This window comes from Castor canadensis, chromosome 2 (assembly GCF_047511655.1).
Source record: "Castor canadensis chromosome 2, mCasCan1.hap1v2, whole genome shotgun sequence".
Lineage (NCBI taxonomy): Eukaryota > Metazoa > Chordata > Mammalia > Rodentia > Castoridae > Castor > Castor canadensis.
Genome location: NC_133387.1, coordinates 194,091,370 through 194,110,335, shown reverse-complemented (window position 1 = coordinate 194,110,335; position 18,966 = coordinate 194,091,370). Strand labels below are relative to the sequence as shown.

At 34.2% G+C, this 18,966-nt stretch overlaps 1 protein-coding gene across 6 annotated transcripts in view; it reads left to right on the top strand.

The window, feature by feature from the left end:
* Positions 1 to 18,966, top strand: part of Gria4 (glutamate ionotropic receptor AMPA type subunit 4) — a 335,307-nt gene that overhangs the window by 299,993 nt on the left and 16,348 nt on the right. The window contains exons 14-15 of one of the 6 annotated variants that reach the window (XM_074066815.1): positions 6,152 to 6,190; positions 9,229 to 18,966. The exons of the other annotated variants lie outside the window; for them this stretch is intronic. Coding sequence (XP_073922916.1) covers positions 6,152 to 6,173 — 22 coding nt within the window. The 3' untranslated portion in view covers positions 6,174 to 6,190; positions 9,229 to 18,966. The remainder of the gene's footprint in view (positions 1 to 6,151; positions 6,191 to 9,228) is intronic. 6 annotated transcript variants of the gene reach the window in all.

Below are 18,966 nucleotides of genomic sequence, written 5' to 3'. Positions count from 1 at the left end.
AAAGTAGACAAAGTAGATTTGAATACATCAAACTTCAGTAGAATTTACTTTCTATTGAATTTCTCTTCATTTCTTCACACTCAGAATTCTCTAGTCCAAGATTTAAATTCTCCAAGGAAGAAAGTTTTTGTTCCTGCTGTGCATAATATGGTTTTTGACCATGGCTTACAAAACTGCTCGTGTGCCCATTTAATGATAATGAAAATGTTCACAATTATAAAAAAAGTTCACAATTATAAAGTTGTCTGTATTTGATCTATGAGTAGCCCTTAATTTATTCTTAGATCAGCAAAGGTCACGTGTCAAATTTATGGTGTTGTCTGTCATCAGTTGTATGGGATTAAGGTCTCAAGGCTTCCTTTCCCACCTGAGTGACCACCAGAAGGAGAACAAGATGGGCACCCCAGCCCAGGCTGCTCGACAGACCACAATCCTTATAAAGTGCTAGGGAACTCTTGGCTGAGAGTATAGAGGTAGAATGGAAAGAATAGACAGAAAAATAGAGGGTAGAAGTGGCTCATTATTCTTGCAATAATTGCTTACATAAAGGATATTTTATACACATATACAGACAACATAGGGCTTTGGAGGGAGTGATGGTTTACCATAAAACTCCAAAATGCCTATAATAAAATACTACAAAACTCATTTTATTATGATAATAAAATCTAGTCTTCAGTGTAGAATTCTGTACCATGCTGCTTTAATGAAGTTTTTACTGATGATAAACATCTCCTTAGAAGATCATATCTAAATAATGGTTTTCTGAAAAAATGAAAATATACCCACTTGTTTTAGCTTAGCATATAGGATACAATTCGACCACAGTTTTAGTCATTATTAACTTCCTTTTGTCTATAAAATTAGTTTCAGCCACGATGGGGCTAGCTTTATGACTCATATTTAAGAAAAGCAAGATAAAATAGTTTGGTAGTCATGGAAAATGAACTGAAGAATACTAATGTCTGTGGTTTAGAATTACTTCCCATTGTAACTTAACTAGGAATAAGAAACTGTAGTTTTTATTTTAAAGCTTGTTGTCCCCCACAAAAGAAATCAGTCCTATAGCTCCTGTTTTTAGAATGAAAAACATACGTCTGAGATAAATTTGCTACAAATACATAGCATCATATATACCTAGCAACACCTGAATAGAATACCACCTTTCAAATCTCCAAAATACCTACCCTGAGCCTGAGCCTTTTCAGAAACAAGAATTATTCTGATTAAAAGAGTATCACATAGATAATAATTATACTAACAAAAGTTAAAAATACTGTGAACATATTGTTTATCCTCCTTAATATAAGAAGTCTTTTTCATAATTGAAAATAGTTTCAAGTGGACAGAATCCACACTTTCTGAAAACCTAAAATTCATTACTAAGAGATACATATAAAAAGGAATACACTTTCAAAAAGTTTGCAAGACCATTTGGATATATTCCTTTAATATTATACAACTCAACAATAAAGAAAAATTATAGGCATGAAAATATCATTCCTGCCTCAGCTCCATGTTTCAAAGTGTACAATACTGAGATTTAGAAATATTTGATTTTTTAAAATGCTACTGACCACACAAAGTCATACTCTATCATGTTGAAATAAATTCAATTTTATCTACCTTCCATTTATTTTTAGTTCTGCAGTACTCAGTGAAGAAATTGACCCACAGATAAGCTTCACCAGAAATTCAATGTTTTCTCTAAGTACTAAATATTTAAGAGTTCAATGGGATAAGAATTAAATTAGAGTCAATCAAGCAAATGAGATACACATGCCCGATCACTGTCAAAGGAAATAAAGGAGTGTATGGATTTCTCTTCCTTGTTGCTTCGCTACACAGAAGACATAAAACCTGCCAAGAGCTGTCTACCAGATCTCTGCTGCTGTGGAACTCTGGTTGTTCCATATCTGATGTTGAAAGATGTGTGACTTCTGAATCTCCTTTGAAGAGGTGCCAGATAAAGTCCCATTAGAAAGTGAGAAATGACATCCATTGCCCCACACCCCCCACTCCTCAGTGTCCACTCTTTTCAGGCACTTGCAATGAGAAACTTAAAAAATCATAAAAGACTTTTCAGCAAGGACAGCTATTTTACCTTCCTAGTGTCTTTAGCATAAAAAGCAATTTTTTTAAAAAAAAGAGCATAAGGATATGTAAAGTGAAAGCAGGTGTCTTAGAAAACTAAGACAGTTTCCTAAACTTTGCTTTAAAGTTGAAGCTAGTCAGAGATAAAGAGAAGCAAATAGGATGGAAGGAGGGGTGACCTCAGACTGTCTTCTGGAGTGAAAAGTAAAAGGCCTTGCTGATGAGTTACTTTCTCTTAAATGATACATTTATGATATTATATAAGAAACCATAGAATTGGTCAGTATATCATTTAATTTTCTTTGTAATTTATTCACTTTTAAAGATGAAGTTTAAATTTGGCTCCTATGACACACAAAAAGTTACTGAGCAGTATATTTCTTAAGTGAAGCACTAAATAGTAACTTTTCAAATCACTTCTGCAAGTTTTTTTACTTGCTCCTCTTAACCACCTTACAATGTCATTCAATTACAGAAGATTGTCCTTCAATTAGCAATGTTAAGTGACTTGCCCAGAGTTCCACAGCTGAGATTAACACTGAGATCTGACTCTCTCCAGTGCTCTTATGGGAAAAGAAGAAAAATAAAGGACTTTAAATTTTTTTATTATATTATTGTTGTACACTGTGACATTTACAAAAGTGCTTACACTATATCTTAGTTAAATTCACCCCCTCCATCATTTTCCTTCATCCTCTCTCCCCCCCCACCCACTCTTAGAATAGTTTCAACAGGTCTCATTTTTCTGTTTTCACATATGCGTACATATTCCACCATATTCACTCTCCTACATCCTTTCCTTATGTCCTCCTCCTCTTACTGTTATCAACCCCTAGATAGGACCTGTTTTACTTTTCTGTCCTCTAGGGGGGAGAGGAACTTTTAAATATAAATACCACTTGCTGTGAAAACTTGATTCCTCCATCTTGCAGTTTTAACAACATTGATCATTTCAAAACATACTGAAAATACCCATACAGAACTCAAGTTTTCATAATTTTAAACTTATGTTAAAAACTGAATAAATTCTTGTTGAGTTGAAGAAATTATACAGAGGTAGATTTCAGATCAGCACAGGAAAGATTTAATAACAAATAAAATTGGTCCCCCAGGGCCAGCCTCAGTGACTCATGCCGGTAATTCTAGCTACTCAGGAGGTAGAGATTCAGAAGTTTATTGTTTGAGGCCATCCTGGGCAAAAAGTTAGTGAGTTCCCATCAACCAATAGCTGGGTATGGTGGTGTACACCTGTCATCCCAGCTATACAGGGAGCATAAATAGGAAAGTTATGGTCCAGACTTGCAAAAATGTGAGACCATATCCCAAAAATAACTAGAGCAAGCAGGACTGGGGGCAGGGTTCAAGTGGTAGAGCAACTGCCCACAGTCATAAGGCCAGGAGTTCAACCTCTTATAACATACACACACACGAAAAAAAAAAAAACTGATCCCCCCAAAATGGGGAAAATTAATGGGTGTATAATCCCCAACATTAGACTTGTTCAAGAAAAGTAGAAGATAGTCTCACATCTCTTAAAGAGGAAACAATGATTGTTGAAACTATATTGTCTTCCTACTTCAAGACTCTAAGATTTTGAGTCATACCCTGAACCATATTTAACCAAACAACCTAGGAGTTCTCTTACCCCTCTTTGGAGAGGCAGGCACTTAAATAAGACTGAAGGAAAATTCTATCTCAGAATGTGGATAGAAGCTTATATGGTTTTAGAATTAAGTAAGTAATTTCTTTAGCAGGTAGCTGCTTTCACTGCAGTCCATCTATATTGCTAAATGGAAAGAATTGAAGAAAAGCATTTCTCTTTAAAAACCAACAGAGCTACAGATAGATACAAGTCTTATACACCTAGATGACAGACATGTAAAACTATGTGTTGACACCAAACTTTTGACAGCACAAATCTGATGAAATTCATTGGGTTACACAAAGGGGGGAAAAAACACCAAAAGTGAGGCCTGTGCATATACAAGGACTTGCTTTGATTTTATAACAACAAAACTTGTATTTCCATATGTAGATATGGTAAAAATTGATCAATATAATGGGGCATATCCTGTGGTGTTCCAATATGAAATACTTGGACAGGTGGTTTTTAAGGACATCATAATAACCCAAAAAACTTCAGTATTATTTAATTTCTTGTTCATTTTTCTCTTCATCACAAATAGCAACCAGTTTATTCCTTGAAGCATGAACCCTGCATGGCCACTATATTTTTCTTCAATCTAGGCAGGGTACTTACTGTTGTTCTTATTCAGAGATTCCCAGACTATATCTAAATATAAAGATTTTCCATCAAACATGAGAAACATCCACTCATGAAGTAGGTGTTTCATGAAATGCAATTTGCTCTTTTCCCATTTTAAGCATAGCTTTACAATTTCTGCTTGTATTTGTTTCAGAAAAAAGAAGTGCTCTCTCTTTCTGTGTCTGTATTTTTTGGAATTTATAGAGTTAAGTGGGTATAAACCTTGTTTGTCAAAATAGACACTTTTTGTATATTCATTAAAGATAATAAAGTTTCCCAAAGAAGAACACCAGGAAAAATATGTATCTTGCAGTGGAGGAATTTCTTTATGTCATATTTTTATTATGAAACTTTAAAGTGAATAAAGTTCATAGGATAAATATCACACAAAACAAAATGGTAAAGGTAAACGATGGAGATGAGATTTCATTCTGTAATACAGAATATGCAATACAGTGTTTTTTCCCTGCACATTTTTATCATGGCCGTTACAGTGATGCTGACTTCACCCCTCATAGTGATGTCTCTGGAATATACTGGGACAGACTGAGGTTCCAGCGCACATCCATTTTCTCACCTGATGTCATTTTATTTGATGAAGAATTTTAATAAGTTACCCAAAGTTAAATAACAATAGCACATGATCTTGTATGGGTTCAGGCTCATTCTTGGTCTCCACTCTCCTTTATGTCTTGCAAAATTCAATCAATTGTCTGGTATTTGATTTTAAATGGGAGCCAGTCACCCACAATTTCTGAAATAATGCCAAAGGGTAACTAATAACTGATTCTAAGCTCAGTTAATTAAACAGTAGCCTCAAGAGAGGTAACATAATTCAAATAAGAAAAGACCATGTTAGAGAGTAAATGAAAAGCAAATAAACATTTAATAATAACTACCATACATTAACCACATGCATATGAATATATTTTCAAATCTGACCCCCATAACTCCTTGAAGTTGGTGCTGTTGTCCTAATCTGGATGCATGCTGCTTAACCTCATGTCATATAGCTGATGAATAACAGAGGTGACATGGGACCACTCCTGTTGAATTCCCAAATCCATACTTCTTTCACTGTGCTGCCTGTTTCTCTCCAAAGACACTAAGAGTCCTAGTTAGCCACAGACACATTAAGAAAAAGTCCATCTAATAAAATGACCATACCAGCTTGGTTAGTACTTGGATGGAAGAAAAAGAAAATCTTATCTGTGATTCCCTGTTTTGAAAAAGTAAAACAAGCCCACAGTGTCAGATAATATCCATCTCTTAGACTTTTTCCTAACCGTCCTCCTATCTAATGATCCTGTACCTTTTTATTTTTACAACTGTTGTTTGTGTTGGATAAGACTATGTACTGTTTCACACATGCTGTTGCTTGCAGTACTGTCACTTGACTCTCAAAGTCAAGAGCACTAGGAAAGTGGGTTGAAAACACGATAGCATACCTCCTCCTCCCTGGGGAACCTTCGGTGCTCCCCATGATTAAGTCCAAAGTTACCCAAGCAATGTCCTCCTATGAATTCCTCTGATCTAAGCCAGCCTTCAGCTTATTACAGCTCTCTGACAAGACTGAAAAGCACACACATTTTCTGTCTTACACAGCTACTGTTCACTTCCTTTGGCTTAATCCTTAAAATGGGTTCCAAATTCAATTCAGTGGGAGCCCCAGTATATCAGACAGTTGGTAGTGTCTTGTGAGACCTGAGGAAGGGGTTGGCCAGAACTGAACTTGACTTTATTACAAGACCATGTTCTATTATTGTTTAACTTTGGGTATTTCTCCCCTAGGAGGAGGACAGAGGAGAACTAACCAGCTCCAGGACCAAGGTAAGAGGGGAGTTTTCTTTCAAAAGAATGGGTTCCATCCATTTGAAGGAAACCCCTCCCCCACCTATTTTTCAATCTTTTTTTCTTTATACATTTATATTTTTTAAGCCACCAGCATTAGGAAACCAGTTTTCCACCTGTGTATGCATAATAGTTATTTGAACATCCACTTATAAATGTTCTAATAAGAAAAACAAAAGCCTTTACACAAGTCATACCAGATATATGCTAATACCTTTATGTTTTCCATCATCATTAAATAGTAGTACCAGTCTTCCATTAAAACTTAAGATTCTTCAGCTATTAATTTCTGTATATGTAAAAGATGCAGTTATTATCAATCAAACAATAATGGGTAAGAAGGTATGAAAATATTAAAACCAAAAATCCAAAATGTTTCTATATTGTTACTAAGAATGTTTGATAAAAGAAGCTGCTGATACAATTGTAAAGATAGATCTTTTTTAGAAATGATGAGGCTAAACTTTTGGTCTGAAGTAGTGTAAATTTAAGGGGACTTTTATGTGACCAGAAAAATAAGAGGAAAGGCAGGAAATATAATACAGTGCTAACACAGCCTCCTTTCAGCCCTATGCTTTGGCTCTGTTGTCTTTGGAAATCAGTATTCCCTTCCTTTTATGTCTGTTTCACCTTGGTTCTTCCATAGGGAAGAAGCCATGGGGAGAAATAAGAGAACTTTAAAAGCATTTACAATTTGAGATTGTGGTAACAAGATGGGTTGCAAAAGGGACCAGCTTCCATATCCTATGCAACAATTCTTTGTTATCACTGCCCTCCAAAGAGACTACATCTTGTATCACTCAAGTAGACTTTAGAAACAATTTAGGATCAGGTAACTGAGACACTTAAGCTCCAAATGGAAAGAAATTTTAGTGAGAAAAAAGAAATGTACAGAAAGAATGAGAATTTAGGCAAATTGTTCCAAGAAATCATCATCTTTCAGAAATACTGTTCTACCATTTTGTTACAAACATGCTGAGAAGCCTGGTACAATCTTCAAGTTGGATTGTTGAACCTTTTTAATGAAAGGAAACTATTTCAGAAGGATCTGTTTTTATTAGAAGCTATTGCCTTTTGAGTAGTCATGTAATCAGGAATATAGGTGAAGGATTCATACAAAAGAACAAGTTGACATTAACACCAACACAAGCTACTGCATAGCTTGTAATAGTCACAAAGTACAGAAATCTAAATATGGAACTTTTAGCCCATAATGTACTTTATTATCAGATAAAACATAATTTTGACTTTCTCACACTGACCCTTTTAGGGAACAGTCCAGGATATAGTACAGACACATTAATCATTCCTGATTTATTCATTCCTCAATTTTAAGATGAAAGATATTTATATCTGCCTAACCAAAATATTTGTACAAAACAAAGGAATTGTCACAATTCTTTAACTACTTATGTGTTAGAACGTGATGTCTAGAAGGACATTGATTATGTCATAGCGATTATTGGATACTTTGACTTCTGAGTAAATATTTCATAGTAATCTCCTTCAGGGAAAGATTAGGTGCTTATACAGTCCCTTAGTTCTGTTAGATAATCTGAAATTGAGATGACAACACCATTTTTTAATTGCTTAGTGGAGGGAAAAGTATTAATTTACATTAATTTCACTAACTTATTAGGTCTGTTAAGAACAGTTCTTAGAAAGCTTAAGATGTGTCCAAGTTTTGACAAAGAGCAAATAATTAAAATGCAGTGATATGTTCTAGTACTAATGACAATGGAAACAAGTGTAGATGAAACTATTGAACAATTTAATCTTTGTCAGTTTCTTCTGCTTGAATTAATCAAAATGGATGAGCATTAGAACATATTTCTGCTTTGAAATATGATTTTGAACCATATTGTGCTCAAGCAATATTGTGTCTTCCTTTGGAATGGTTTAGACTTAAAGTATTTAAGAATCCTAAGCCCATCTTAGAGTTGCAAGTCTGTCTCAGAATTTTTGGATCATCTTAGGAGTCTTCGGGCCTCAGCTTTCTTTACAGTGTTAGGAAAGCTACATTCACCCCTAGCTATGACCCCCTATGCACCCCTAAACTTTGAATGGAAAGTCAGGCAGCTTCCTTTTCTCAGCTTGTCATCCTTCTCTCTTAAAAGGAATATAAGAAACAGTGCTTTTAATCCAAGCCAAAAGAAAAAGTAGATAAAATAAAACCAGTTAAAACACATTTTAAGTTGTAAGAAGAATGTCCAAATAGTTCCCTGCTGCTGAGGAACCTGAAAACTTAAATGAGAGCTGAAAGTTGAAAGTCATTTTTGTTTTAACTCCCACAAACTTGTTGGAAAATTTAAAGTACTTAACTTGATATGTTTAGTTAGTTTAATGAATGTTAAAATATGCAGTGAAGTAAATTTCATCAAGTTAAATCAAACATGCAGTTGACAGTATCTGTCGACAAATATAATTTTTAATTTTTAAAATGACCTTTTAATTAGTAAAATTACTTCCAGAAGATTTTTCTAAAGGTAATCATTTTATTTGTTAAACATAATTAGATGAAATTGATTTATAAAATATCATTATGCAGGATTTTCATTTTAAAAGTTTAGTTGGTAGTATCATATTTTCCTAGATATTAACCATAAAATTGTATCTGATTTTATCATTTAGTATTCTTTCTTTATCTTGCTACACAAAGTCAACTGGTGACTACCTATAATCTCTTAAATTATCTTCTTAATTATTTTGTATATACAGTAGACCAAGTTATCTGTCATTATTATTCATAAAGATAGATGCTACTGTCAATAGTATTTTGACATCTTTCTTGCCAATATTAAATAGACAGTTTTGAAGTGTTTTGTTTTAAAACACATTTCATACCAAGTCTTCCCCAAAATCTGATAAGTTCCATAGTGGAAGGATTCCCTTTCACTGTCTAGCACACTATTCTTTCACTTTAGAAACATGCTTGCAAATTAGAGCCTCAGGTTAATTCCATGTAATATCAATTCAGTTGATATTATTGCATATCAACTTTATTTCTTGTTCCACAGTGGGATTGAAAATGGTATAAAGAACCATAAAGCATAGCAGCTACCCTCCAAGAGTGACAAGCAGTGTGCACACTTACCATTGCAAAGTAATGGACAATTCAACAGGCTCCAAATAATAGATGTTAAACTTTATAGAACCAGGAGAAAAATAGAATCTGGAGTATCTGGAAAAGACTTCATAATGAAGGTACAAAGATTTTCATTGATAAATATGAATGAATACATCTATGAGTGACTACAAAAAAATAAAGAAATTTAGAAAGGATAAGAGGAAGGGAAAACAGAATTCCTGGTGAGGGCTGTAGTGTGACTTTGGAGTTGATGCTAAATAAAATATTCTTGGGACTAAAAAAAACTCACCTGGTTGGAGGCAGAGAAAATCCATGTAGCAGATCAATATGGTCAATAGACTTCCATGTTTGAGAGGTCAATATTCTAATTTCACCTTTGCCATTTCCAAGCCATGCAACCTTAGGTTTCACCTAGACTATTTTGAGAAATGTGTAATCTTTTCATATATGATTGTTGTAAGGATTCATTGAGAATATTAAGTACCAGATCCATTGTCTGACTCAATAAAATATAACACAATTATATTTTAACTGTATGCATTGGTGGATTGTTCAGAAGCCTTGAATGCCAGAAAAGTTAGAAAGTATCTTGCAGCCAATCACAAATCATTGAGGGGTTTTGACAAAGCAGAAAATCAAGGTTATTCTGACTCTGGGTGCAAAGAATGGATTGAGAAAGCCATCAGATCTGGTGTTGAGTGATAAGGGTTTCAACTGAGTAATGCCATCTAACAAAAATGAAAGTATGAATTTTGGAGGCACTTTTCAGAAGAACAGTTCTTAATGGATAATTGGCTATAGGAAAGGAAGGGAAATGAAATTTCAAGTATTAGATTGAGATTTTATGGCTGGAATTTGTTATCTCATTTGGTTTTGCAGCTCTATTTCTTCTGGGTAAATTTTTCTAATCCAACATAATGGACTAGAAAATTTTCTTATTATCTATTCTTGAGAATCTAAGATTATATATACAAAAATATTAGGCTTTAGATAGTTAAGAACTTTGTATTTGCTCAAACACACATCTTAGTTTAACCTTGGGAGGAAATAAATGTTACCATCCAGTCAAATCACGTCACTATAGAGGTTTTATGTATCACTTCTTAAAGAAAATTATCTACTGCTCCTCTTAGGAAGTATAAGTTCAATTGACAAGACCACCTGCCCTTCACATTTTATCTCAACTCAAGGAATATGTAGACAGAGATCAGAAATTGCCAACTTGTTTGTGCAGGCAATATATAAGTCAAATAGCTTCCAAAGCTTAATCAGAGAAAACCCCTACCACGCCTGACAAACCTCTGAGGAAAAAAGAAAAGTTCTCTCAGAGAGACATGGAAGGGATGAATAAAGAACTTAACTACATAGGAAGGGTACTGACAGTGAGCAAAGACGACCATAGTTCTTGAGAAAGAGCACTGGACCAGAAGGCAGATGACCTGTGTCCAGCTGGGCTTTGATGGACAAGTCACCTAACTTTCACTACACCCCAGTGACCACATCTGTAAAATCAGAGGGTTGGCAATAACCTCTAAGCCATGTATATTTTGACTCAAAATTCTAGGATTCTAAATTTTTAAAACAAATGATACAAGTTTTAGGGAGCAGCAAAGGGTAGAAAAAAAAGAACACCTGAACTGTGGTCCATGGAATGGTTTAGAATTCTGGAAATCCTATAAAGACCAGGACTACATGAAGGAATCCAAAGCCCTGGATAAAGCAATGTCCATACAGTATGTCATGGTCCAGGAAAGACGTCTGCATGAAAAGCACAGCACTGTTTCACTGTGCTCCTGCTGTGACCGTTACAGACACCTGTTCTTATGATTTTGAAAATGTACTTGAAACTAATGATAACCACAACTTCAGAAGTGAATTATATTCAGAAAAAAATGGAAGCGCTTCACAGTCAAGGTAGCTGTGATCTCATCTTGAAACAAAGCTCTCTTTTGTTTGATTTGAGCACAGATAGTAACAATAAGGAGGACTTCACCCCTTATAATTTCAAGCAGTACCCCAAGGAGACCACAAATAAAACAAAACTTGCATTGTTTGATGTGAATAATTGATCATTTCTCAATTAATGCAGTTTAACTAAAAGTGTCTTTCAATAGTTTCAATTTTTTTATTGATTTAAAAGTCCTGCAGAATGATCCTAAGCTGAGGTTAGTATCCTTGAAGTCCCTTCTGTACAAAGCTCTTCTTTATTAAAAGTCTGGAGCTACATGCCATAAAAATGGTTTTTGTTATTTCTCCTGCCTTGAATAGACATATGTAAAAGAAGCAATCATTTTACATAAGCATTATTAGAATCTAGAACAGATATTTTTAAATCCATATTCATGATTTCCCTTCCAAGGTCTTTGTACTGCCTGAACATGTATGCTGGTTCATTTTTTTATGTTTGTGCAATTTTCCTGAGAAAATGTCCAGCTTTCATCAAATTCTAAGAGACCATGACCCAAAGTAGGTTAGAGAATTCAAAATTAACAATTCCATGAAACTAAACTGCATGAAATATTTGTGTAGGCATTACCTACAAAAACATTCATCAAAATATAATTAATTTTTTCAAATATCCAATTTCTAGCTAATGCTCTAACTATAACCTCACAGAAATCAAAAGATCCTTTCAAAAAATCACATCCTTCAGACTCAAGTCTCAAGTAGCAATTAGCCATGCAATTTCCAAAGAACATACAATTTACAGACAATTGAGGAAGCCACTCCAGTAGCTACTTCATTTGTTCATTTCTCCTTGAGTCACTTGGAGTATGACATTCAAAGGTCTAAACACCAACTTCCTTACATGCAATATATATCATCTAAAACCCAAAGCAAAGACATTGAATCCTTCCTTATCAAAGTGGTGTTTGAATATTCACAATAAATCATGTTGGATCTGAATTGTCTTACCATTTACAAAAATTTTGCACCTTACTTGTCACTGCATAAGCAAACATCAATGAAAACTTAATATCTTTTCTAAAAAATTTTGCATATATAGATGTAGAGCAATTTAGCTCAAATTCTGCCTTTGGAAATGAGTGCACAAATCCAATGAAGCAAAAAGTGCCTTGTGCTTGTCTACTGAAAGGAATTATTTGGGAAGAAAAGTAATAGCACAGCTACAAGTTAAATTGAAAACTTAGTGGAGCATTGATAATGCTTGAACTAGTTATTCTTCCAACCTAACTATTCCAGTCTAAAGAGTTGATAAAGGTTAAAACTGAATACAAATGCTTTTCCTTAAAAACCAGACATATTCGAATCTTGACTCTATCATTTGACAGCTTACTAGTTTTTTTTCCTTTTGGTATTTTCCTCATTAAAATAGTTATTTTCTCAGTTGGTTATTAATTGACCTGAAACAAAGTTCTGGTATTTGTTGTGAACTCAGTTGTTCTGCAAACTTGCTCTATCTACTTTTATTTAGGGGGATATCATTAAATAAATCATAGAAGTGAATCCTTTCTACCTATCTCATCTTTTGGAGGAATAGGTTTGTTGCTCAGACTTGCAACTCTTGTATCAGTATTTATAATACAACCATCATTTAATAACAAGATGAATTGTCTCTATAGAGTTCATTTGTATTCATTTTTCATGTTTTTATTTGTGGCTAAAATTTTTTCAGCATGTATACATATTCATACATGGAAACATACATCTGCTTCATAATGAAGTTTAAATCAAATGAGTTTTCCAATCAGGTTTAAACTTTAAGAACCCAAGTTTGACTTTAAGAAAAGGATGTAGTTAATATGTAGCATGATGAAAAATAAAAGTAAATTGCATTTTTTAAATTCCTGCAGAAAGAATTTTTAAGATTTTTTTTCTAGTATTTATTTGAGAAGGAACAGAGTTTTTCTAAAAACAGAACTATATACATTTTTTAATGGCCCACTTAGCAGGGAATGAAGCCTCTGCAGAAGCACTCTCCTTTAATCGAGCGTGAGGGAAAAGACTCACCTGTCTATGTAAATATATGTGAAACAGCAAGTCTTGTCTCAAGAGGCCAGTGAGAGTTGTATTAACTGCCTGCAGATTCCTTCAGATGGGGTAGGCTGCTCATTCATGCATTACTTATACTTCTCTGCCTGACCTGTCCCCTTCCATTAAGGAAAAACCTTGTAGAAGCCCAGTGCAGCACAAATCCTCCAACTGTGACAAGAATCACAAAACCAAGTGTATCAAAGTAAGCCACATAATCAGGAACAATGAATATTCCTTAAGATCCTCAAGAATAACTTCTAGATTCTATTTCTTCCTCAAATTGGATTCAATATGAAATGAAATATAAATTTTAGCTTCAATAAAACAATTCTGTAAGACACTATAAAATAATTGAGAGGGTTTTGTGTTTGCTTAATAGCTGCTGAGGAATTTACTACTGAGTTGGGAAGCATAAAAACATAATGCAAGTCAGGCTCAGTGCTCATGCCTGTAATCCCAGTTCTTCAGGAGACTGAGCTGTGGTTCAAGGCCAGCCCAGGCAAGAAGTTAGCAAGACTCCCACCTCAATCAACAAGTTGTGCATGGTGGCTCATGTCTGTAGGTCCAGCTACTGAGGAGGTGGTTTTGTAGTGGTCTGAAATATAACTAGCCAAAAAGAAAGAGGAGCCTGGCTCAAGTGGTACATTGCTTGCCTAGCAAGAATGAGGCCCCTAGTTCAGAAGCCAGTACCACCAAAAAAAATGCAATCCAAATCTCTTTACTCAAAGATAGCCACTTATTGTCATTTCATCAAATATTTTCCTTTACATTAAATACATGTATAGTATGTTGTCAGACTAAGATCACAAAGAACATGCAAATTTAGTTCATCTTTTCACTTACATTATACTGTAAGCATTTTCCCTTGTCATTACAATTATTAATGGTTGTAAAACAGAGTCATATGGATTATTGAAGCTTATCAATACTAATACCTCAGGAGCTTTGTAGAACTGAAGATTCACTATACCTAATCCAGAAGAAAAGGATAGGGCAAGGTTAAATCTGAGTGTCTGTGTTCTGATACTCCAGTGGTGTCTTTCTTTTGGACATATAGATTGTCTTATGTCTTTCAATGTATAATCGTACTATGAGATTTATCATAAGTTACTTTGTCAACATCTTCAACTAACTTCTTAGGATTGAGTACTCAAAGTGTAATTATCAAATCAAGTCTTTTACAGCTTTTGTTGTGTAAAGGCAAAGTATTTTCTTTCTAGCTTTTAATTCAAACACCAGTGTAGAAAATGCCCATCTTATTAAATCCTTCACTATATGAACATCATCTTAATTTTATCTTTTCCAAAATTAATGAAGAAAACTGAATTTGTATCACCTGATTCACCAGTTTAGTTTCAAGTAAGGCTGAATTTTTAAATATTATTTGTATTTACTCCTGCATAAATTATCTTTGCTTAAAATCACTTTTCTTAAAATATTTTTGCTGACTTTGAAGGAATTTTCTTCTTTATTTAAATGATTTCTTGTTAGTTCACATATTTTAAAACTTTAAGAACAATAGATAAGGACTTGTTCTGTCTATGAAAAAAGATCCCAGCCTCATTTAGATGAATATTCCAGACATTGTAACACCTAGCATTTAAATTTTATTGAGTATGTGGCATGAAGCAAACACTCCAGTGAAGAGAGCACAGGTTAAAACCAAGGAGATGGTTTTGTTTTTTTTTTTTTTTTTTACATGTATGGATAACTAAGGGATCCATCTTTAGCAGGACCACAAACCATTGGCACCACTACACAGCATTAAGAGAAAAAAATGTATTGGGCCCATACACTGCTGGCATCATAGCCAATTATGAAATGTTTGTTCTGTTAAGTAAAATGGAACTGAATTCGTTTCAGCCAAACTAAAAATATTGCAAAGTATTTAATCTACAAAGTATCTGTGCCCTGAATATCCTTGGGACAGGCATTGAACTAAATTAAGAGCTTGTATTATCAACCCTTCACAGTAATAGTCACAAATCCAGGAAATCATAAAAGTACTTTACCGAACTGGAGCTTTATTTAGGTAGCCCCATTTATTTAGTTAGATATTCATACCTCATTAACAGAGAAATTATACTAAAATATTTCTTAGAAATAAGTATATGCATAAGGCGTAAAGTAAGAACAACATAAATTTATAGAATTTGAAGATAAGTCATTAGCCTGATTAAGCATATTTTTACAAGAAAAATGCAGATTGCATTATTTTAATTTACCCAATATTAATAAATGGAAGAAGTTTATATCGACTAACTCCTGTTCTAAAGCTTTTTTTAATGTGGCATTTCAACTACATGTCTAAAAAAACGGGGTCCCAAGTTCTAGAGCAATTAGTTGTATTTTCATAATCCTAAACTGGATGGAACAAAATTCCAGGGATAAAAACGCTTGGAAGTATTCCAGAAGTCCTGGAATTTGAGCAGGTGGATATTGTTCTCTCAGCCCAGAGTCAAGACTCCTGTATCTCACCATCAGGAAATAAGATTTTTGGGGAAGAAATTTTTCTTAGCTAGACTTCTGGTGAGGCATAAAAGTGAAAGGCAAATTATTAAATTACCTAGGTCCTATTTGATCTATAGAAGGTCACTATCAACACACCTGGGTTCTCCTACATGGTTTGTACTCAGGGAAAATGTGGATACTTATTGTTTCTTTGTTTCCATTTTTAAATGGGAAGCATTCCATTTCAATCAACTTTATTCTATAAAGACTGCATTTAGTACAATATAAGGAATAATTAACAAAAGAAATATCCCACAATATTTTCCTCCTTCTCTCTCTTTTCTGCTTCTCTCTCTCTTTTCTGCTTCCTCCTTCTCTCTCTTTTCTGCTTCCTCCTTCTCTCTCTTTTCTGCTTCCTCCTTCTCTCTCTTTTCTGCTTAGAAGATCACTATTATGGCTGCTTTGATGCTTAATTAGGGCAAAAATGTTCCTCACTATTCATATGAGTTTCTGATATTGATTTTGAGGTCAATATCTGGAATGTATATATAGAGATTACAAAGCAATGATAAAATGTGCTATAGCAAGGATCTGCTTTCTACATTCCTAGTTTACCCAACTTCTTATGATTCCTTAGCCTAGCTCACTACTATTCCTTAAGGATACCTTTCTCAGTTTAGCTGAATAAAAAGTACTTTTTAACCTAGCCTAGTAAAATGAGTGAAGCAACTTTATACATTTTTAAAAGGCATTTTATGGGTCTCATTATTAGAAGCATAAGAAATAATTCATTTCATAAAATAGAACTGATTACAAATGGTCCATCTATGTGTAGTTATGCTGTAGTTTAAATAGCAATCCAAGAAGGCTTGTAGACATAAATTTACTGTATAAGGAAGTTAGGTCTTTAATCAGACAGTAGTAGAAAGTAACCTGCACTTTTAACATGCAAATAAATCTTGAAATACTAAAATCTATCTCCAAATATTAATTTCTAGTGCCTTCTGTGTAGTATCATTAAAGAAAAGTAAACTTCATATATGATGGTATGAAATGGGTTTTACTGAGGAGCCACAGGTTTCTAATAGGAGGCATGTGGATTAACTGAACTGGGCAGTGATTTATCTATTGATCAAATGTATCATATTAATCAGATGTAGATATACGTATACAAGTATGGGTAGCAGTGTGAAACTAAACTGTTTTTACATGGCCTATTAGATGGTATTAGAAAGACAATATCCTCAAACGATTTTGGAGAAAGCTTGATGATTCTAAGCAATTTTTCTCAGCATACCACTTTTTTTCCTTATCCATTCCTTTATTTTGCTTTTTTTGTTTTCTCTTGTGCTGTGAAACTGTCTTTGGATTTGGCTAATAACCCTGTTAAATAACCCTCTCATGAAATGGTTTCAGTTTTATCAAAGGAATGGTCTAAACCAACATATAAAATAATTGGGTACTAATTCATTTTAAAAAATGAATATGAATGCCTAAATCTAAAATAAAGTAAATTATAAGAACAATTTTCTCCAAAAAAAATTTAGTGGCTAGTTTTAACTCATTGAGAGACAAATTTATGAGCCAGGAGTGGTGGTCCACAGCTGTAATCCCAGCCCTTGGGAGGCTGAGGAAGGAATACCAAATTTCAGGCCAGAGTGGGCTCCATAGAAAGATTGTCTTAAAAAATGACATTAGCTCCTTGTAAACAGAAAGCAAATTAAAAGAATTCTTTCTTCCCAGCAGAATTTTTTTAATTGATGTTTCTACCTTCACTAAATGTTTATTTATGCCTTCATTTTAATTTGGTCCTTTTGGTGATTAAACTGGCCCCCTGCTACTGTTCAACTTAGGAAATGTATTAATTATTTTACACCACTGAAGTGGCACTGGCTTGCGAATGTGGGGACTGCTAATTATTTCATTAGGATTTAGCAAATGGCAGTCTGACTCTTCTCCCCAAGTGTGTGCTCTACTCATGGGGAGCGTTTACTCTTAGACGCCAGCACATCAGTGGAAAAGCATATCATTCACTTGAATATCACGAACACACTCTTAAGAGAATGAACACTTTAACAGGCTGCATAGTGGGAAAACACCCCACAGTTTTTGTTAGTCTGCAAAATGACATTTTACTTTGCAAAGCATGCTATTTCTTTATATAGTTATTTTATCTGTCATTCGCCATTAAGTGATCACCAAATTCAGTGTTTCTCAAAGAGCACAGCACCAACTGTACCCAAATTTCTTCAGTACATAAGCCATTCCCTCCCTAGATTTCACAGAAATTTCATCAAATGCTAGAAAATCCTCTTCAAAGAGTTAGTGGTTCATGACAAAACTATAACTGGAAAGCAGGATGGAAACCAAATGTGTGGGAGGCAAAGGTCTATCATAACTTTTTTTTAAAATCCTCTTAGAGAATAATTAGAAAATATTGCCCTTATTTCCCTATAGAGATAAACATGAAGCAAATCTAATCTAGAGTGTTCGCAAAGTCCACATCACATGTAGCCTAACTTCCTGGGGTTTAATTACTTAATTGCAAATTGGATGTGTGATCCTAATTTCTAAAAAATATCCAATGCCTTTAAAAATTAACACAAAATTTAGATACATGCACTTATCCCCAAGAGCTGCTACTGTCTCTGTCCAGAGATCCTACAAGAAAGTTTGTCCCATTCACTTGTAACACATGAAACTGAACCAACCTGGAAATCCTACATTCTGAGACCAACTAAATCAAGCTAAACCCACACAAATCAGAAAGAGAATAATAATTAAGCTATACTCTTTGTTGTCAGGAAATCAGTGCACAAAATTAACGGTTGGTTTGTTGGTCTGGTCATCCCATTTATTTTTCCTTCAGGGAATGAATTTTCATTTCAGTCTCCTTTGGGTCATTGACATTCTTAGAGGCAAAGGAAGTCAAGACACAACTCTTTCACAATTACTAGTAAATTCAAGTTTATTACTGCTTTGCAAAAGAGAATTGGTGTAATTGGTGGATGATAAGATCAGTTACTTAATAATGAGCGAACTATGAAAAACAAACAGCACCCAATGCTACATGTTTAATATACTGGAAATTAGTTACAGTTGCCTTTGGTTTGAACTCTGGTGGAAGGAGCTGGAAGATGGCAAAATGAGAGGTTTATTTAGCGTCTGGGAGAAGCTTATAAAAGAGCTTAAGTCCCATTCCTTCTAACATCTTAACAGC